General features: G+C 37.5%; 1 protein-coding gene across 2 annotated transcripts in view; it reads left to right on the top strand.

Moving 5' to 3' along the window:
• LOC117380333 (endothelin-converting enzyme-like 1) overlaps nt 1–14,278 on the top strand; it is an 80,811-nt gene that overhangs the window by 18,244 nt on the left and 48,289 nt on the right. For both annotated transcript variants that reach the window (XM_055226244.1, XM_033977124.2), the window contains exons 8-9: nt 58–150; nt 2,334–2,458. In XM_055226244.1, coding sequence (XP_055082219.1) covers nt 58–150; nt 2,334–2,458 — 218 coding nt within the window. The remainder of the gene's footprint in view (nt 1–57; nt 151–2,333; nt 2,459–14,278) is intronic.

Genomic DNA, 14,278 nt, shown 5'->3' with positions numbered 1-14,278 from the left:
GTCATATCATTATTAGTATTTGTGTTTGTTTTAATTCTTTGCTAAATGTATTTTCAGATCACCATTTCTGAATATGACGACCAAAGAAAAGACATCAGCACCATGTACAATCGCATCACTCTCCGACAGCTGCAGAAGATCGCTCCCAGTGTGAGTATTTCTAAACAATATATCTGTCACTGGTACCACTTTATACGCTGCCTGGTCGAAAAAAAAAAAAAAAGTTGCCGGAACGGGCATATTCCAAGATGAAAATGCCAGGATACATCGGGCTCAAATTGTGAAATAGTGATTCAGGAAGCATGAGCATGATTACAGAGTCCAGACCTTAACCCCATTGAGAACTCTAGGTATGTTTTTGATGAGGAAACACCATTATAACATAGATCAGAAAACAGCGTAATAATAGCATGAAGCACAGTGTATTAAGGCTTTGTGACTGCATAATTAAGGAATTGTTGTTAGGGGTTAGGGTGGTAATAAAAGGGAACACCCAATTTTATTTCCATGTATTTGAGCAAAATTAGTCAGATATATTGTATAAGCAGTTTTTGAGGTCAAAATATGTCTTCTTTGTGCTTTTATTAGCATGCTAGTTGTTGTTATCGTCATAGGAAATCTCTCTAATTAGAATGCTCAGAATACAAAAGGTGAAGAATAACTCTGGACCACTGCAAACCATTTAAAATAAAGTATAATTTTTAAAAAAAGTAAAGTAAAGTAAAAAATTAGGTACAGTTCTTTTAAGTAATAGTAGTAGTGGTAGTAATAGTAGAAGTAATAGTAGTAGTAGTAGTAACCTTTAGTTCATTATAAATATTGTCTTTGTTCTTGCTTTATTAACACTAGTTAGGGTGTAATAATTATAAAATTATAAAATGTAAAAAAAGTGAATTTTAGTATTCCATAGTTCTTAGGAAACACAGTTGAATTTCATTAAAACAGGCCATTATAAAACTTAAAATAAAATATATTGGTCGAACAGCACATTAAACCCATGCACATTCACGCATATACCCACACTAAGGCTGAAAGTATGTGTGATGGATTACGGCTTGAACTCCAACTGAGCATTTTAAGTAGAGAGCGCCACCCGGGGGACACACTTGCTGTTGCACACACACACATATATATACACACACACACATCTACACACCAGGACCAAATGACTCACAAAAGCTGTCCGCCCCGCAGCGCAGACAGAGGGAAGCTGCAGTGAAATGAAAAAGGTGGGTTTGAGAGAAAGGTAGAAAATGAGGAGACCCTGGGAGGCGTCTGGGGAGAGGGAGAGTGTCGAGAGGAAGAGGAGGTGAAGCCAAAACAGAGGAGATGAGGAGGAGGGGGACGAAAGTGATGTTTAAAAGCATCAGGAAGAAAGACAACATGAGAAAGAGAGATTAGAGTAACATTTAAGAACAAAAAAATGAAATTCTTTTAAGTTTAACGAACAATTTTATGTTGTGTCCTCGTCTCAACTGAACCACCTACAACAATGGCATCGCGTACTACTTTGATTTGAATGGAAACATGCAGCTTAAGTCTGAGTAAAGTCAAAAGTTTGTTCCTTGTCAAAACTTTGCTAACTTTTGTCCAGTTAAACAGCTGTATTCGGTTGACTTAGCTAAAAATCGTACTTCACTGACAATGTTTGTTATAGGCTACTTTTGAAAGGAAATGTAACATAGATTGAAAACAGCTAGTAACCATAGAGTCTATGCTTACTAGCCGTTTTCAATCTATTGCATAGACTGTATAAAGAAGTGGACTAAGGGAGTGTGCTTTCGTCTCCAGCCATATGAAACTCATTGGAGATAGCAGTTATAGGGACGGATTTGGAAACCAGTTCCATATTTAGAATTCTGACAGCAAGTATCATAGCAAACAAAAAGCCAATCTGGAGCGAGGCTGTTGAAAGTAATGCCACTTCCCGCCCGCACTACTGATTTAGCAGGGAGCAGGTGCTTAGCAACCCTGCCAATCAAACCTGTTGCTAACATTAGCGGAAGTGACTTCAGGGAAAGAAGGTGCTCATCTCATCTTTTCCAATTTCATGCATTATTTAATTCAAACACACCACATTTTTACATATGGTGAATTGTCTTGCCCAAGGATACAAAACAAGTGCAGTCAGGGGTTGAGTGAGCGGTTGTGTGTGTGGTGGTGGGTGTGAGAGAATCATTTTAATTATCTATATAAAGCACTAGAGTTACATACTCTACATTTACATATATATAACTAGAGTCATTGATTGATTGGCAACAACAGTGTACTAAAAATCAAACCTTATTTTTAATTAACTATTATTCATCTTCCCATGTTTTTTTTCTCCATAGTTCCATTGGAAGCGTTTACTGGATCGGATTTTCCATGATAACTTCTCGGAGGATGAGGAGATTGTGGTCCTGGCCACAGATTACATCCAGAGGGTGTCTGAAATTGTCAACACCACGTCAAAAAGGTAAAACTCATTTTGTATTTTTCATTTTGAGCCTTAAACTTAGGCTTAGGTGCCAACCTGTTGACTAGTATATGGTGTGTGCTTCCACCAGCGGCCACTGCAATTTCAAGTATTATGTGACATCACACAGGACTGCTCTGATACTCTGATTAAAGCCAGGTGTTTCTGATTCAGTGTTTCCTCTACCATTATATTGGCAGGGCGCCCCGCAAACAACATTCTCCGCTCTGTCAATGTAATTAAGCAGCACTAAGCACCTATCGCCAAAATGAGCCAAATCCGTTCCACTGCTCCATAAGAAACTACTGCATTCATAGAAATCTAGTCCATATCTTCTCTCATACTTTGACTGCCTAGTCCAGTCAAGGCGTTTTGGATGCAGTGCTCCGTGTACATGACATAGGTAGAGGCATTCTGTTTTAGAACGCACCACTACTTCCTGTGTTTTGGTACTTTTCTTTTCAACTTTTTTTTCCACAAACTGCCACTTAAGTGATGTACTATCAAGTCAAGTCAAAAAAACATTAAGACATTAAATATCTTGTCAAAATCTGCACAGGTATGAATAACCAGAAATCCAGGTTTTGGTGTGCAGTTGAACATAGCCAAGGATTCTGATGGGAATAAATTATAGAACAATGACTGAGTGAGGGGCATGGTTAACACCTCTTCTGAGCAGGTGTCACTGTGTTGTATGGGAAATCAGTGGGATAAAATGCATGTGTTTTTGAGCTAGTCCCTGCTGAGTTAGAATGATTGGCTTTGTAGAGGTTTGGTTCAGTCTGGACTCGGTGTATAACTGTCTGATGGAGTGGTTTGTCTGTGTGTGTGCGTGCTGAGCAATGAGATGATTATTATTGATTTTTTTTTTTTTTTTGTACACCTGGCGTAAACGCTCTCCCCACATTCAGGAGGACTGGAATAATATGTTTAGGTATTCAATATATTTATTTTACTTATATACTACACTAGCAATAGGAATGTTTGGAATGTCAATTTTACTGTAACGATTATTTTGCAAACATTATGATTTAAGGATTATCCACAATTATTGACACCACTACCAAACAACAGAAAAAAATGCTTTTATAGTGTCTTATATATTACATTCCTTCAAGTATTTGACCAGCTTAATGTGACATAAACTGGAACATTCCATTTTCGAGTATAGTTTAGAATATAGATTAGAATAGAGATTACACAATTTTGCTTCTAAAATTTTCACAGTTCTTTTCTAGCTCTTACATATAACGACTTGAACCATTAACCAAATAGCCTAATCTTGACATTCCTACGCCACATTGATGAAGTGTGTTTTACAAGAATAGACTGTATATATAAATGGACATAGCTAAACTGCTAGCCACTGTGTTCCAAATAGGAAATTAGCATGGGTGCACTTTCAGCGCCATTGACTCTTGCTCCAATTCACATTGCATTGAAAAATTGTCACCCCTCATCATTTCTGTCTAAACATGTTGGTATTAACCTGCTCTACATGTTCCTGGTATTTTTATTTTGCTATTGTGCTTGTAAGTTAAGTTAAGATTGGCTCTTTGGTTGCATTGCTGTCAGAATTCCAAATACGGAACACGGCTTCAAATCCGCCACTATAACTTCTAGCCTTGATGAGCTTCATTTAACTGGAGTCAAACGCTATAGCTGATGTCACACTCACTTACTCCACTTCTTTATACAATCTATGTTGACAAGATATAAAATATTAATAATTTGGATGCAAATTTATGTGTTGCTTAGTTCAGATGTGGTACAAAAAGTCTAGTGCTAGCAGAAGAACACGTGTTAATCCCTTAATCTTAATCCCCAAACAAACAGGGACATAAAGTGATGTCTTTGCACTTTTACTACACATCCTACTAAAATATTTACTTGCACATTTAGCACATTCTTGATAGACAAAGCAAAAATATATCTTTTATAACTTTTAGATGGAAGGTCTGAAATCCTCTTCTTTCCATGGAGATGTTGTTTTGCCTTAAATGTTACACAAAATGTCAAAAATCTTAGCAATCTCCATGGAGACAAGCAGACAACTCAATAAAAAACAGCTGTGATTGAATCAGTGAAAGACAGACAAGTTCATGTTGAATCAGGGCTTCAACTAATGATTACTTTAGGAGTCAACCAGTCAAACAGTTAATTTTTCAATTCATCAGCTAGTCATAGGATTATTTATATTGTACTATTAAGACTTAAAATACATTACCAACCAAATAAAGGATGTAATGAGGATGTAATAATGTTGAGACAGAAAATATTCACAAATAAAGTGTATTATTGATGAACTGATAGGGCGAGAGTAGCTCAGTTGGTAGCGTTTGTCCACTGATATAAAGGTTGGCGGTTCAAATCCCGCTTCCACAAATGAATACTGTCATTGTGTCCTCAGGCAAGACACTTAATCCACCTCACCCCCGGTGTCTGTGTACACTAGTGTATGAATGTGTGTGTAAATGGGTGAGTGGTTCCTCGATGTAAAGCGCGTTGAGTGCCTTGAAGGTGGAAAAGCGCTATGTAAAAATGTACCCATTTACCATGAAAATCAGAAATTGTTTTTTGACATTTTGATTTAATAATTCAAAGGTTTGTATAGTCCAGATAAAAATTTCATTTCAGATTTTTTTTTGTTTTTTTGTTTTTTTATTAAGTGTTGAGTATCCAAGTTTGAAATTGTAGTAGCATGACAACATTAGCCTTAATTAGCTGCTTTTGTATCTATACTTTTGTCCATATTGCCAACACCTCCTCCTTGTAGTTGACACTTTTGGGGTCATACCTTTTCACACAGGTCTGATAGGCTTCACAGCGTGTTGCTATAGTTACTGACAGCTCTCCAATAGTGGCTGTATTCACTCAAACAGAGCCCACACTCACACCACCTCACGCTCGGCCTGGCCTCGGTGAGTGGCAGACGGATTACGGACTTGTCATTTCTGTGGTGGTTCAGATCTACGCCCATCTCTCCGGCAGCGTAACCTTTTTGGACATTTTGGTAATTTCATGTCTGAGCAGCCCACAATGGGATGGCTGTGTCAAAGGGAGTTTTACATGACAGATTTGGGCAGGTTTAGCAGTTTCACAGGGGGGCGGGGCTGTGTATTGATTAGTGGTGTGCACCTGAGGATATTAAAGCAAGTCGATGAGTCAATGAAAATGTTGATAGCTTCTTGGTGACAGGTGCAAAGCTGAGCTGGAATGAGAAAACGATATTATTGATTTAGCTGTGAAGTGTGGATAGCGGACCTGGTTCAGTCCAGATCTGGCTTTTATGGTTAGGTCCAGTGACGGAAAAAACACTTAGTTTTGTTACTTAAGCAAAAATACAGACACTGGAGCAAAAAAACAAAACAAAAACTCAAATAAGCATAAAAGTATCACATGAAAAAATCTACTCGAGTACCTGAGCATTGTACTGATTTTAATACAGATTTGTGCTGAATTTTGATCAACAGAAACTATTGAATTGATAGCTGTTGTTTTTTTTGTTCAGCTGTTTTTCTTCATATATTTTAGTTTGTTCAAACTATGAATGTGTTCAAAAATAACCCTTCAGACGTTTCAGAAGGTCTCAAACAATAATAAAAAATACTACTTTTCAGCTCTGTTAAAAAATGTAGTGGAACAGAAAGTACAGATACCCGCTCTCAGATGTAATGAAGTAAAAGTAAAAAAAATATCCAGTATGTACTTTGATTATGTTTTCGATAGCTACAGTTTTCCACCACAGGTTAGGTCTACCTATAGCTGAAGAAGTCATCTGTGCATATTTTGTAGTCTATAGTGGAAAGTCCATAGACCCCACCCAGAATTCAAACCTGGGACCTTCTTGCTGTGAGACAATAGTGTTTGCTACTATCCACCATTTCAGACAGATACACATGTAGATATACTGAAAGTCTATAAATCCTAAATATTCACACAAGTTTGTTTGCTTACTCTGGCTTCCTTTTGCAATAGAGACATGCATTTGTTGAGAGAAAGTAAAATCCTATTGAACAATGGACGCAGAATAACTGAAGTAACCCAGGAGTTGTAAAGAGAGCCAGGAGACACAGCAGATGTTTGTTTACCATAAGTACAGGACCCATAGGAGACATGAACACTCAACTTATTGTAGTAGAAGTGTTATCCATTCAAGTCTTGCTATGCTTTCATTGTAGGGAGTATTATAACTTCTGAAAATGTACTGTAAATAACAAGAACAGCGCTGGAAGTGTCCTTGGTACAGTACAATTTCTTCATCACAGTATGTAACTATAGGCTTAGAAAAACTGTGGATTTCACTTGCAGTTTACAGGAAGAGTTTGATTTCGTCTCATTCAGCGTGACAGTGGTGTTTTTGAGAGTCCATTTACCATGCGCTGTCTGGTCCCCATCACCGCTCAGTCATCTGTGAGGGAACATCCAGGCAGGGTCAAAACAATCCCGCGCTATAACAAACAATATCCCCCATTGTCTCCAGAATTTAATCCCCACTCTTCATCTTCTCCTGCAGAAAAGCTGCTCGATGTGTAAGAGACTGAAAACCAACCAATTTGAGTCACACAAACAAAGAGGATATGATACGAAGTGACTACAGACCAACGGCTTAGGAAGGATACAGCAGAGATATAAGTCAGGGAGTTGTTATGGTTTGCGATGCAGTAGGCTACATCCTCTTGGACAATGGCAATTTGAGATAACACAAATACAACAGATATTCTCCGCCATATCAAAGAAGCATTATGTAATATTTTAGATGGCGGGTCCAAAACCTAATGTTGTTTTGCTTGAAAAAAAAAAACAAAAAAAAACTCCAATACACCTTGAAGAAGACATTTTGTGATTGTGTCTGCTATATAGTTATAATCTATGACACCCTTGGATCATTATGTTATAATTTGCACATTTGAAATCGCAATTGAAAACAATTTAATAAAGGAAATAAACCTGCTGACTTCCGCATTAGAAAACTGCAGTGCCCAATGGGAGCTGACATCACCGTAAACATCATCATAACAAAGAGCCATGTAGCTATCGGCTTCTACTATGGATAGATGCAGATCATACTAGCAAGTAGTGGACTTTCTTTTCATTGGAGCCATCATTATGTGACACTGCCGAATCCTATGTTAAGAAAATAAAATTGGAGAATGAAGTAAGTACAAGGCATAGCTTGAAAATAAGAGGTTAAAGATTACTCAAACATACACAAATCACTCCAAAAACAACTTTAAGAGGAAACAACTATAACATGGTTAAAAGCTCTGAAAGTAGATTTTGCAGAATAGGTTTGCTTTAAATTGAACATTTGTAATTTAGAGGCTTGTACTAGTTAGAGGTAAATGTAAAGAAAATATCTCATTGCGAAATTTTTTTTTGTTTTGACCGCTTATGTATGTCTATAGTAGCAATATTATACAATATTTGTGTTATTATATATTATTAACATTCTTTATAGCAGTGATTTCCAAATTGTGGGGTTGCAACACACTGAGCCAGGGCGTGGTGAGATGTCTTGCTCCTTTCATGGCCTCCTTGTTTCGTGGATTTTTTTGGGGTGCAATTTTACATGCTTATTTTTTACAGAGTATAAACGTGCATTGTGTTCTGCGTCCTGATTGGCTAAGGGACTGTAGACCATCTCCTCCGTGCCGTGTCTCCTGTACAGTACAGAATGCATTCAGCTTGCCAGATTTACATAAATGTTTGATCACTAAACGGTGTGACTCTGAATTGCTGTATGTTTGCAAGTTTTCTCCCTGACAAAACCCACAATGTTGATGAAACGTTCTGCACCGACAAATTTCAAAAACCCTTTGGACTTAAGTGTTTCTCTGCATGGAGAGGCCGCCTCTGCGGATCCCGCTGGAGCAGAGGCAGACATGAACAACAAATTTAAAGCGACCATTGAGGAAGGTGGATATAATATACAAAGGTTTGAACTTTGAGAGTGTTTAAACAAGAGAGAAATGTGAGAAAATGTTGATGCCTGTCTGTATATAAGTAGTTATATAAAGCGTGTGGTGAGGCATTTTACTGCCTTAAAACTATAGCTGACTACTTCGCAGATTTCGCCTATTGTGGGCTATTTTTAGAACGTAACTCACACGATAAATGAGGGACAACTGTATTTTAATGGAATTTATGGAATTTTGTGAAATTATGTCAAATATCACAATAAACTAATCAAATAAATACAGTTTCCTTTTTTCATTTTTTACACATTCATCTTTCATATTTTTTCCTACTCTTTCTTCATTTCACCATAATTCAAAAAACTTGTGCCAACTTGTGCCAAAAGTAGATGATATGGCATTTGTAGAAGTAGTAGTACCAGTAGTAGTTACAAGTTGCAGCTGTTGTAGTCATTTTACACAAACTTTTCCCCTTGTCATATTCAGGTGGACACAAGACTCAGAATCAGTAGGAATGTTTCACTTTTTGAAAACTTGACATGAAAGATTGAACAGCATGCTGAGATCTGAACAGTTATTGATCCAACAAACGCTATAGAATAATTACTTTTCCTGTAATTAATGAGCTAGATTCTGTACAGCTGTCAGACTCTCTCCCTATCCCTCTCTCCCTCTTTCTCCCTTCTTTCTTTCACTCTTTTTGTGATCTTGTCCTGTCTTGTCAGGCGTTGTGTAATCTCTTTTGTAAAAGTACACCTTGCTTACATCTGCCACATTATCGCAACTCGTCTCTGCTCAGGTTTTCAGAGCACACATCTCCTCTGTTGTTTACCAATCTCCCCTCGTCCAGCGTCCCCCCGCTGGTGCTTTAATAATAAATCCAAAGCTACAATCCAATCAGGAGTGTTCCCAGGGCTCTTTGTTCAGTTCACTCCCTACACCTGTACCTCCACCTGTGCCTCATCCCCCTGCTCTGTCTGTACGACCTGTCTGCTCCATCACTCACCTCGCACTAAGTGAGTCTGTCACAGAGATGAGGCCAGAGGAGTTTGAGTGGAGCCACACTTTCATTGTACTTTTCACTATTGAGCTGGATATTTAGACTTTAGGTTTATATGCACACGGAAAATGTTTAGGCTGATGAAATATTTACAGCGTCCAACATGTGTTTTATGGTTAGTGTTCTCTCCTCACGGCAAGAAGGTTCTGGGTTCAACTTCAGGGTGACAAAGAGTCTTTCTGTGTGGAGTTTGCATGTTCTGCCTGTGCTTGCCTAGGGTTCCTCCAGGGGCCCCTACCACTAAAAGCATGTATAGACTCCTCTCTGGTAAAGAGATACCAAATCTCAGTGGGACTTTCCTGGTTAAATGAAGGTCATTAAATGATTAAACTCTCTGGTGGAGAGTCTAGGAATGTTCCCCATTATAACATTATATAAATAATACTGGTTTGTTGATGCCTGACCTTGTTAGTACTTGGATGGAGAATACTAGGAATACCAGAAGCCATGGTGGGGCAATTTGTTCTGGTGGCCTTTGATTGTTTCTGTGGAGATAAGCTTTTTGTCATAGTGAGGAACAGGCAAAGTAATAACATCTGCATGGAAATAAACAGGTAGCGTACCTTCCACCAGAAAAGTTACATACTGTACCTTTAATTGTTAAAAGCCACAATACTTTTATGTAGTATTGTGGTTGTGTAGTCGTAAAAATGTTACAGCAGTACAAGTTGTTTTCGTAATAGCGGAACAGTTACATATGTATGTGTGTAACAATTGCCTTTTATTCACAAATATTGCATCATTAATTTGCCAAAACCATATCAGATTTTGGAGCATTATATAAGCTTTTTTTAATATTAACTGTCAAACTCTTCAAAAGTCTGCTGTAGTAGTGAAGTCTTTATCTCACATTATGGATAAGAGTATGCTTTTTCTCCCTTGTCTTAATGGGATCCTCCTCCTGCACTCACACAGAATGACTTGAATTGGTGTTTAAGATGTAGAGTTGAGAGTAGAGCCTGGAGACAAGTTCTGATCTGTGTCTGGGGCCAGAGGAGGAGCAGGGGAACACTGGCATGGTCCAAAGTGAAACCACAAAGCTATATATATATATTTCACTTACTCCTCTGACTCATTTTTACTATTCTTGACAGTACAATCTTATAAAAATACTGCATCTGTACTCTTGTGCTTGTGTCTGCTCTATAGTCTATAATCTCTGACACCGGTAGATCATTAAGTTATAATTTGGACATTTAAATCGCAATATTCATCTAAAATGACTTAATAAGAGAAACAACTTGACTTCTGCATTAGAAAACTGCGCTGCTCAATGAAAGCTGACCTTGCCGTAAACGTCACCACAACAAAGAGCCAGGCAGGTGTTAGCACTTCCTATGGATTGGAGTTCAGATTGATTTTTTTTTTTTTTTTTTTCATTTGTACCAAAATGACTACATGACGCTGCCGAATCCTACACATATTACTAATTAGGAAAATAAAATTGGAGAACGAAGTAAGCACAGAGTTGTAGGCGTGTGCTGGTGGCGGTGAAAACGGGGGTTGATTGGATCAGTGATGTCTTGAGTATAAATATTACTCAAGCATGCTTGAATCACTCTAAATACAATTTTGAGTGGTTAAATGAAAAGGAGAAGTAACTAGAAGCTCTAATAAGATAAGATAATAATAAGATCTTTCTTTGCTTTAACGTTTATACACTGGGGTGGTTTTTGGACATTATGATGCTCTGATAACAATTGTAATGCTGATTTATTTTTAATTACAAAAACATTAGGCATGATTGCCAAGTTGTTTATGTTTTAATTTGGCGTTTAGGTTCTCAAGACAATTACCCAATAAGAAAGTAGAATAAGCCTCATATGAATCTTATGCTGAAATCCAGTTGGATTAAACATAAAATGCCTCTCTCTGATCTGAATCGTCACTACCTAAACCCCAGTAACTCCAATCACTGATCAGTGCTAGTGCAGCCTCTGCAGCTCAGCGAGGGAGTTCTGAAGGTTCTGACCTTTCACACGAGACATGGCCTATCCTTATACTGAGAATGAGAAAAACTTGTATCCTCTATCTGCAGGTTCAGGCACTGACAACCCAGGTTCCATAAGTGTAGCACTCATTAACAACACTGGCTACATATGGTTCTTTTAAAGGGCCCATATTACACTAGTTTCTGATCTATGTTATAATGTTGTTTCTTCACAAAAACATGCATGGAGTTTTGTTTTATTCACACATGTTTAACACCCTGCATATTTAGGCTGAGTTTTTCTCTTAAACAGAAAACACTCTGTTCCAACTTGTGATGTCATGTGGTAATACAGGAAGTACTCCACTGTGTTTTTAAACTCCATACACCTTCACTAGAATCATTTGGATGATTTCAGCTTTGGAATTTAAAATCTCTAGTAGACAAAAGGTAAAATGTAGCTGTTAACTTGAAAAGTACCGCTTCACGACATCACAAAGTGGAACAGGGCATTTTGAACTTTGGAGATGAAGCCAGATAATAATAAAGAATTACTCAAACATGTGAATGAAACAAAACACAACTCTGAGTATGTTTAAAATGAGGTAACAACATTCTAACATGGCTTAAAGCTCACATGAATCAATTTTACATAATATAGGACCTTAAACCTAAAAAAATCAAAAATACAGAATCAAACATACAATATATCTGAAGTGTATTGTTTGCAGGTGAAAAGTTCCAGCCCGTGTAAGTCTTCACCAACAACTTGCACTGTACCCATTATGTAATCCAAGCCAATTACAGTTCTCTGACTGTTAACACACACTCTAAACATCATGAATCCTTATTTCCCCAGGGGCGTAGCTCATTAGCAGTACTTATGAGGAGCACTCTGTTAAAATGCCCCGGATTGTCACATCAAGGGGGCTTTTGTGGCCACCTGTTAATCATCCATAACAGAGAATGTGCTACAGGCAAAACCCATGCTCCACGGTCTGCACCACTGCTGTCCTAGCAGGAGAGGATCCTTGCTGTGCAAAAATCCAGGGGAAATAATAACTTCCTCTTTTCAGTCCAATCTCTGCTGTGTTCAAAGTGGAATCCTGCTTTATTTATTACTAATTATTTTGCACTAAATTACTGGCGTCACTGTATGCAATGTGCCCCTGGTTACCTGTTTGTTTACTGCGTGTGTGGGTTGTTGGAAGTGACTATTGTAGTCAAAAGTACTGTCTTTTAGGGATAGGTATAGGTAGGTAGTATTAGGATGACATTATTAGTTCAAGTAGTGTTGGAAGGGTTCAAATTCAACATTGTTATTGTGCACCTGAGCAAGTCACTTTACCTGTCTTATCTGGATTGTCTCACTGGTCCATGGTTGTGTGTTGTCAGAGAGTGATATGCTGCCACATCTTGCTCAGGACAGATGTGACAAAGAAAAAATATTGCACAATTTTTTTTTTTTTTATGTATTTCTGGAGGTAAATGTTTCAACCCATCACCTTTTTTTAACTTAAAGTGATAGTATATAACTTTTTGGAGGTGGAAAGTCAAGTGTATGATTCCATATGGAAACAGAAAGTTAAGACCATACTTCAAAACATTCTCCATGGAGATAGATATGTTTTATGCCATACTGTGGAAGAAAGGAACGACATGTCCAGGTCAAATAAGAGTCAGGTTTGTGGAGATGCAAGCCCGCTCACATTACGGACATACATTTTTTTTTACAGTTTTTCAGTGCAATAAAATATTCATAATGTAAAAAAAAAACATAAATTTATTTCAGTGATTTTTGGAAAAAAAAAAAAAAAAGTTACATACTGAGGCTTTAAGTTTATTTGCAAAAACAGATCATTTTCTTTAGTTTCACCATCTTTTGTATTTACTATTAATTAAAAATAGTGAATCAAGGAGGAATGTAATCGTATTTCATTTCACTAAATAGATTTGGTGTTTAAAAAAGCTATAAAAAGACAAAATTGCAGCCGTTCGATAATTGAAAAATAATTTAATTGCATTTATCTATTCCTGCAGATTATTATTATTATTATTATTTTTTACATGTTTTCTCAACCAAATAATAAAAATGCCTTGTATTCAGTTCATTCAGTGTTGGTTTTGATAGCTGAAGTGTTTGTTTAAAGTAGTATATATATATGGACTTTTATGTGATGTTTTTAATGTTATAGAGAATACATTTTGTGCGTTCTTCCACTTGTGTGTAGCCTTATTGTCTGGGCTTGGTGTCAAAGGTCAGGGGTCAGGGGTGATGAGGTGTTGGGTCTGTGTCCACTTGAGCAGATGGAGCACACTAATGGACCACAGAGGAGGGAATTTTACTTTGACTTTATGGGCCCATGCACTGTGGAGGCTGGGCAGAATTTAGATTGCATAAAACATAGAAAGTTGTAAAACATGTGACTGTGAATGGCAGTTGGACAGGTGAATATACATGTAATACTGTAGTTAATGCTGTAGAATTCTTGAATGGATCTGTGAATGGACACGTGTGACAGGATGTTAAGTTTGAGTGTCAAAACAGGAAAATAACAAGTATATTTCATATTTTGACAACGGTAAGCAGAAATGTCTCAGGTGACAGTTCACACCATAAACTGTGACGACTCTGACGGCAGTAATTATGGAGAAAGGGGTGACATTTTTTCAATAAAAAGTGAATTGCAGCCAGAGTCAATGGATCCGGAAGCACGCCCATGCTCATTTCCTATTTGGAACGCAGCAGCTAGCAGGTTATATGTGTCCATTTATATAAACATTCTATGATTCACACCCTAGGTTAGTTCAATTGACTTAGCTTAAAAAGATAAACTAATGTAAACAACTAGGGTGTGCTAGTTTCCGTGTTGTTATCTCCTCCCTTCAAACAGATATATAGGCGAACTGTG

The sequence above is a fragment of the Periophthalmus magnuspinnatus genome, chromosome 13 (assembly GCF_009829125.3).
Source record: "Periophthalmus magnuspinnatus isolate fPerMag1 chromosome 13, fPerMag1.2.pri, whole genome shotgun sequence".
In the NCBI taxonomy this organism is placed as follows: Eukaryota; Metazoa; Chordata; class Actinopteri; order Gobiiformes; family Gobiidae; genus Periophthalmus; species Periophthalmus magnuspinnatus.
This window is presented reverse-complemented; position numbering and strand designations above follow the sequence as displayed.